We start from the raw sequence: 8,121 nt of genomic DNA, 5'->3' as shown, positions 1-8,121 counted from the left end.
TCTTGCCTGACCATGAAGTTTATTTCCAAGTTCTCCTAGGCTGGTGCTGAGCAGGGCTTTGGGCAGCTGGGCCACGGCCCTTGAGATAAAGAAGTGAACCAACACTCAGCAAGAAGAAAAGGACTGTTTGGATTGTCCATTTGTGGCTCGTTTATAATACTTCCTTTGCTTCCTCAAAGGTGAACAGACACGGGAACAGGTACATGTGGTTTGATAGGAAATGAAAAATTTCCAACAGTTTTAAATGGATGGACTTCAGGGCAAAGGCTGGCTTCTTTTCATAAAGGAGGTAGTTAATAGCTTACATTGTATAAGACTGCCCACATGCCCTTAAAAAAATCATTCTTCATTATAAACTCTGAAAACACAGCTTAACTAGTCTTTGAACAGGCCACCTTCATCAGTAAAACATGCTTCTATATCATTCTCCTCGAACAAAACACTGTGAATAGGTATTGCTGAGCAGACGCCACCCAGTATCTCTTATGTGACATTAAAAAAATCCACTCAAATACCAACAGATTCCACTTTATAGCACCATTCCAAAATACTAAACTTTCTTTGCACCTTTATTTTTTTATCTTTTTTTTGGTACACATTTAAAGTCTGGGCATCCTGTAAATTTCTGAAAAGCCTCATAGTAAAAAAAAACCGACTAATTTTTAGGACAAAGCAATAACTCAGTTTATAGGCAAGATGATCTCAAGTAGGCTGCAAATTCTTCATGGGCTTCTGTAAATCTTGATTCAGGGGTGAGAATATGGAAAGGAGGCTAAAGTCTTCCTGGATTAGTCTAGAGACTATGTTGCACATCAGGATAGAAAAACTTGTTGCGTATAGGTTACAATGCAAACCATAACAACAGTCTTTTGTTAATTATTTTACTCTTTTGACTGACAAAGGAATTGGGATACTGGATATGTTCAGAGTTTGTATACACCTTTTATTTGTACCTGTAAGAGAGAAATTAGAATAATATTGAATTCCCTCTTACAAATCTCCATATTTGAAGCTCGGAGCACTAAAATCTGTTCTTAGCAAGCAGATGTATTTAAAGTAGAATTATAAATGGGTCTTTAATTCAACATATATATGGTTGCATTGTTATGTAAGGAGACTGTTTGACTCAGTAATGTGGGAGTTGACAGATGAGAGACTGCTTGCAGAAAAGATGATTTTTTTCCTCGTGACACTGGAGAGTCACGTCTCACAATGACTGTAACTGCATGTTCCTGTCTAACTCTTCCATCTATTACTGTGAGTAATGTGAACAGACACAATGTATGCGAGGGGCTGGGTATTCTGAGTATACTGTGATTGGAAGAGGGATGAGAAGAGGTAGAGGTCCACTAACAGCATAATTATGCAGCAGTTTCAAAGAAATTGATTATTACACAGTAACAGTCAATGACCCAGGAAGAGAAAGTTTAAATTAGAAGTGACTAGTATTAAAAAGCTACTGTGCACCAGGTAGGAAGGAATATGAGAACCATAATATGCCCTGAAATAGAAATAATCACTTTGCACTATGTACACCACATACAATATAACAGATTCTTTTTAACATTGCACAGTATAAATATTATACACGGTGGAGTAAACTAAATGTAAAATAACTTTGAGGCACACAGAAGAAACAAGGAATCGATTGAACTTTGATTAAACTAAGATGGAGTTAGTAAAAGGCAGAATGTTAACATTTTCAGGCCAGTTAAGCTTCTGAGATCTCACCTCAAGTGGGTCGGCAGCCACCTCCCGTAAATACTGGAAATGATCATACCTCAATGTCGTTAGACTAAGTTAATTGCTTCAAAGAAAGACTAATTAGCTAAGTAATTTGTGAAAATCAAACTGTTGCTCCCCACTCTAAAGTAGGTAACCCCTAAAGGTCTCTTCCAAATGTAGGGTTTTATTATGTGAATACACTGCTGCATTCCCCTATTTCTTGTAAATAACTTGATTACTAGGAAACCACTTTAAGGAAACTAGAACAGTATTCAAGAACACCCATCACAGTGCTTAACAAGATTTAATGTACATTTATTCTTAACATGTGGAACATATAAAGATTTTATACTGAATAAATGATATTCATTAAGCCAGAGGAAAAGGAGGAATTTACATCAAGTTTTTTTTCTTTTTTTTTTTTTAAACTACATTATCTTGAAATACAAATGTGGATTCTCGTCACTGAAAAATCTTTGAAGTTGTGTTTCTTCCTTTTAGTTGTATTTTTTTCATTTTCTCTTTTTTGTCTGTACTGGTAACCATTTTCTAAATCAATCCATATACAACCATTTCCACACCTTGATTCATGAAGCAGTGATCAGTTGCTCTCCTGAAATCGAGCATGACTTTATACATACAGAAACTTGTACATTACCCTCTTTTTTTTGTTTTTTTGTTTTTTTTTTTTTGTTTTTTGTATTTTTTCTTTCTTTTTTTGGAGATATGGCCCTAATGAAAAAATATATAAAATAAAAATAAAAAATTATTTAAATCTACCATCACTTCGTAGTTACCACATCATGAAAAAGAAACTAAAAGTTTGTACTAAAAAAAAAAAAAAAAAAAAAAAGAAAAGAAAAGAAAAAAATGAGGGTATGTTTAATGTACAACTTCTATATACATCACAGCCCATAGGCAGTAAAAAAAATATTTAAAAAATGATTAAAGGAATTGTGAAGAACTGTCATGTGGAAGGTCAAACGCCGACAGCAGGCATGACGGGAGTGGTGAGGAGCAGTTTCCGGATCGTTGTCAGGTATGTATTTTCAATCTTAAAAAAACATTGTTTTTGCTCCCAGCCTAATGGAACCATTTTCCTGTGGAGAAACCAGTATCATTTCATAGTTTTGACTACTGACTGACATACCTCCTTGAGCCCCTATACCTGTATCTGTAGAAATTTCTATTGCACAGAACTTTGGGTGATGGGATGCAGTTTTTTTTCATTCTCTGAGGAGTAAAACGCATAGGAAATGGATAATTTTTCACCTTTTTGACTCAGTGTGGTGAAATTTTTGCATCTTAGCATCTTTTGCCATAACTTTTTTCTTTAAAGTCAATTTGCTTCCCCCAAAAATGCAATACAACATGGAAAAGAACATTAAAAAGATCTGTGAAAAACCAAAAGTGACCTTTGAATGCACTAGACAGCAACTTTGGTTAAAAAAAAGAAAAAAAAAAAAAAAACCCCAAAGGATGTACTTATACACACAGACAGCAAATATTAATTTCGTAACTGTTCAAATTAATTATTTAATTCCCAATTGGTAAATAGTGAATGGGGCAGAGGAGCAAAGATTTTCTTTTCCTTCTTCCTACGCTGGATAAACAAGAACAGAAAACAGCCAGTTATATGTGACCCTCTAATCTTCACTCACACATGCTTGCCTTCTCACTTATGTCATAACTGCCCAATCTGAAACAGTACATCACAGATGACAGATGCAACCAGAGAGTTCAGGACAGCTGATATCGAGATATCCAGCAACCGGCCCTCGTGCAAAAGGAATTCTGAGCGGTTTTCGTCCACCCTGGCCATGGCTAGCAAAGCCTTGGCCGCCCTGCACATCATGTCCACGCTAGGTGGTTCCAGGGGCGGGGGCTGCATGTGCATGAGGTTGTGCTGGCTCTGCTGGTACTGGGCCATCGTGACCCCATCCTCTAGGAAGCTTATCAAGTTTCCAATGCTTCCTTTCTGCACAGCTATGGCCCTTGCTGCTAGCGCGTCCCCTTGGGCAAGGTTCGATAAAAGCGCCATGGACATTTCTCGACAGACTGGGTTTTTGCGATCCCCAACGTACCTAACTAATGTAGCATAGAATTTCTCCTGACGACTAAATGGAGGAGTGGCCAAGATCAGGTCCACATTATTGTCCTGGATACTGAGTTTACAGAGGGTCTCCAGCACAAGTCTCTGAGGCGACAGGACCGAGTTGGGTCCCACAGTTGGAAAGGGATCTTGTGCCTCTGCAGACGGGCACACCATCCAGTGCAGCAAGCCATCCAAAATTGGCAAGCAGATGCTTTCCGTGTAAGCAGACAAGTCTAGCTGCCCGGAAATGTTGGCCAACGTGACCAACGTGTTATCCCTCAAGACCTCGAGGCAGTCCCACCACCACTCATCTTTGCTGCAGGCCACCCCCTTGTCCTCATCCTCATCTTTCTCGTAGGTCTGTGGTGCTCGCTTTCTCTCTGGATGCTCGTGGTGAAGAAGAATCAGCTTCCCCAGGATCAGCACCAAGCCTGGATGTTTGGACATTTCGGCATCATTGCCAGGCACGAACGACAAGCTACGGACAATATTGGACACACAGATGCATCGCTTAGCCAGCGAGTCCTGCCAGTGTGCAATGGTGCACAGAGGAGTCTCGTCTCGGCTCCTGGGCTCGTCCTCCAGCAGCTTGATGTTCCGGTGACTTTTGGCTTGCTGGATACCAAAGGGAAACTTACTGCTTTCCGTCTGGGGCCCAGGGTTTGCGTCTTCGGGCAGTGCCCCTGGCCGAGCAGAGAGGACGTCATCGATGGTTGCTATGATGCTTTTCTCTTGCTGCTCTTCAGAGTCTCCTTTGCCTTCTTGCTCTTTCTTTCTCCCCGCGGAGCCTAAGGGGGGAGGTGGGCGCCTGCGAGGAGGAATTTCCATCTTGCTCTCAAAGTGAGTCTGAATGTGCTCGGTGGTGTCGCCCCCGCCGAGCTGCCAGTGCAGAAGGCCACTGTTGAACTCCTGCACACGCCCCAACTTGTCAGATCGGTCAACAACAAACAGGTTGTTCTTTTTGACTATCTTTATTGGCAGCTTGTCGAACTTACTGGCTTGCTTGGGCTTCTCCTTTGGGTCTGCAGCGGCATCCGGGGCGGTCAGAGTGATGCTGCTCTTTTCATCGCTTTCTGTCTTCTCGCTGTCGTCCTCCTCGTCCTCCTCGTCCTCCTCGTCGTCATCAATACATTCAGCATCTTCCTCCTCTTTCCCAGAATCGTCCGCCAAGGACTGGCTGTCGTCCTTCCTTGCTGCGTTGTGATCAAGTGCTTTTTGGCTGGGGTCTCCCACTTCATATTCCATAAGAATTCCAAAAATGTCAATCAGGCATTTTCTAAAGTACTCGACTAAAAGTTCCAGAAATCCAGACAACTGGAGAGGAGGAGGAGGAGAAGAAAGAAAGAACAGGTACAATGTCATGACATCAAATATCATCAAGGAGGGTAAAGATTCTGAGACCCGTCAATACCTTTTCATAATCATCACACGTTTGTCTTCCTTTTTGGCTGGACCATGAAAGATAAACTACCTTTCAGGTACAGCGAATTTCCTGAATTTCACAGTATAAACTACACCGACATTTAGCATATTTCTTATTTGCTGCTTCCTTGCTTAGACTATCTACACAAAAACTTTCTTTTTATTCTCATATTTCTAATATTAGCACTGAGGGAGTGCCTTGCTGTTCTTTACCTTTCTGTTCCTGATTTAGAGACAATGTACTCATTATTAGAAGAGTTAGAACATGGATTTTATAGACTCTTTTGCCCAAAGTGACTCTGTTCTCTTCTATTATTTATCTGAGACTTGCTTGCCGGGATTTTTATGGTTGTTTTTCTTAGGATTTTATGGTTATTTTTGTCTCAGGTACCATAGGTTACCCTAATTTATGTTCTCTATATATCTTTTGGAGGAGGTAATTTCAGCAATGTGGTAGCTCATGAACACTGAAAATTAAAAACAAATCAATTTAGCCTCTGATAAATAAATTAGAATGTTTCATAAAATGCAATTTTACATTTCAGTTATTCATGACTCTAGCTGAAAGACAAAAAAAACTATGAGAGAACCACTGACTACGAGAACAAATTCGGTTTCCTTTAAGCAAATGTTTATATCAAGAAAAAACCAATACACTTCATGATTAGCAACTGCCCTCTCTCCCAACACCCCCACCACGTTTAGGAACTCTAAAGAGTAAGTAACAAAAAGGATTCTTTCCCGGTAGATGTTGGAAATCAGCTATACCTTCATATCCTACTGTCAGTGTCTTGAAAGTAGAGTTGGAAACATTTTTAAGAAGTCCGGGGAAGCCCCTAGCACCAACTAGAAAGAATTGCTTTTAACGTGCTGAAGGCACAATGTTCCAAGGGCATTTCCCCCTTTTTTTCCCGGGGAGAAGGGAAAGTTAATAGAGCAATTCGGGTTATGAAAATATGTGATCAACAACAGTTCACCTAACGTAAGGGTGAAAGCGCGTTTCACTCCAGCAAATGCAGTACACAGTTTTTAAATACTTATTTTCTGTTAACACAGAACTCGTACAATGTTTATGACCTTATTAATAAACTTTCTAGCAATTGAAAAATTGCCTTTCTAGGCTGATAATGAGGGCTTAAATGAGAGAAGAAAGAAGTAGAAGATTCTGGCCTTATTTCCATAGAAGCAAGGAAATTAAGTGTTTTAGTTTTTGCACTGAAAGTAGAGAGTTGTTTGTATACTGTAGGGAAAATGACCTTTTTCCATTTTTTATCTCTAAATATTTCTTTAAAAGTCTATAGTCCAGTGGACTCTTGGGCATTTTTCCCGACCTTCAGTGCTCGTCTCTTCTAGCTATTATGCTGGAAGCTACCTGAAGCCTAACTCCGAACAAAGGAGGGGTTTAAGCTCATTAATAGGAGTAGGCTTTTACATGACTGCTTCAAAATAACCTGGAAAAAGGCAGAAATGGGAGAGCACAGACTAAGAAATAAGTTTAGCCATGAGTTCATAACTATTTTAGCTGACTGAGAGGTACATGGGGGTTCCTTAAACTGTTCTCTGTCCTTCTATATATATTTATACATTCTATAAATGTATAGAATATAAAATTTCTAATATTGAATATCTTTTTAATGAAAAGAAAGATGTCAAGTCCTCCTGGAAAGTAGGGTAATGTCCCATTGCAAGCAATTGTGTTTCCAATGCTGACTCCAGTCACAACTTAATGTGATATTTTGATTACTTCCCATTGGCCTGCTAATATTCATGCTAAACAATTTAATGTTACTACTGTCATCTATCCCATATACACATACACACAGTCACTGTTCTCTTGTAAGAAATAGAGGTGTGTGTGTACACACGCTAAAGACTACAATGAATATTATCCCAGATAACTCTACATTGATTAAGGCTGGCTGATACCAACTGCAGTGATTAACAGTGTTGGACGCCTAGTGCTAATCAATTTAGGCATTAGTTCAAGCACAAGTGTGCACAGCCCGATGCTCTCCTATCCTAATTTGGTTGTTAGCTGGACTATGCTGGCTTACCTGGGAGAGATTGAAAGTAGCAACAGTGCTGTCATCATACAGAAGAATATTAATAGTGTCCAAAGCCCACGTACTTTCAGCCAAAAGACCTGATTTAAGGGACATCATCACACGCCATGCCTCTGGAGTAACTGAAGATGGGAAAGAACAAGGGTATCATGAATGTTGACTCTATGCATGAAAGAACGAAAGTTAACAAAAGAATAAAAAAAAATAAGTGGAGTGTTAAGTTAAATATTGACTTTAAACAAATGCTCTCAGGGACAGTTAAGCGTGATCATTTCGGATTTTAAATGGAGGCCATAAGCTGCAGTGAGAAACTTTTGTGGTTTAAGATCTTCTCGCTTTGTTGGTCACGTAGGAGCCGAAAGTGCTTCTAGAGGTGGAGTGGTTGAGCACAGATGGCCCTTTCTCATGGCCGGGTTATTTCTTTCAGCCACCCTACAGAGTCTGCAATGTGGTATCAGAGCTTTTAATAAATGAGTCAAACCCAAAAGTGGTATTTGTCTTCTTTTGCCTTTGCCACTCGCAAGTGTCTTGAGGTGGCGTCCTGGAAGGCCGCCAAGTATGCAGGACATGGAAGCAAATTTTAACTCCAAAACAGCCTCCTCAGACACACGGCCTTGGCTTCTCAGGCTGCTTTCCTCTAGTCCTACGCTCCTGCCTCGGAACATGCTGTGACAAATATCAGCACTTTGATGGCTCAGATTTCTCAGGAGTATGGTCGGAGCCAAAGAATGGGAAGTAATTTGTTGTTTTCCCTATTCCTGCTACTAAAGAAAATAAAATGATCAGGTAGAAAGTTTGTAAGATTTGCCATGAGAT

The 8,121-nt window shown here is 40.0% G+C and overlaps 1 protein-coding gene across 7 annotated transcripts in view; it reads right to left on the bottom strand.

Annotated features, from left to right (window-relative positions):
- Positions 1-526: 526 nt before the first annotated feature.
- The window catches only part of ARID1B (AT-rich interaction domain 1B), a 445,370-nt gene continuing 437,775 nt past the window's right edge, over positions 527-8,121 (bottom strand). For 4 of the 7 annotated variants that reach the window (XM_030928069.1, XM_030928073.1, XM_030928074.1 and 1 more), the window contains 2 exons: positions 7,297-7,427; positions 541-5,134 (listed from right to left, as the gene is read on the bottom strand). In XM_030928069.1, the coding sequence (XP_030783929.1) occupies positions 3,410-5,134; positions 7,297-7,427 (1,856 nt within the window). In that variant the 3' untranslated portion in view covers positions 541-3,409. Of the gene's footprint in view, positions 5,135-7,296; positions 7,428-8,121 lie in introns of all 7 variants that reach the window. The other 3 variants (XM_030928075.1, XM_030928072.1, XM_030928070.1) reach the window with 3 other exon arrangements.

Source organism: Rhinopithecus roxellana, chromosome 4, assembly GCF_007565055.1.
Source record: "Rhinopithecus roxellana isolate Shanxi Qingling chromosome 4, ASM756505v1, whole genome shotgun sequence".
NCBI classification, from domain to species: Eukaryota; Metazoa; Chordata; class Mammalia; order Primates; family Cercopithecidae; genus Rhinopithecus; species Rhinopithecus roxellana.
This window is presented reverse-complemented; position numbering and strand designations above follow the sequence as displayed.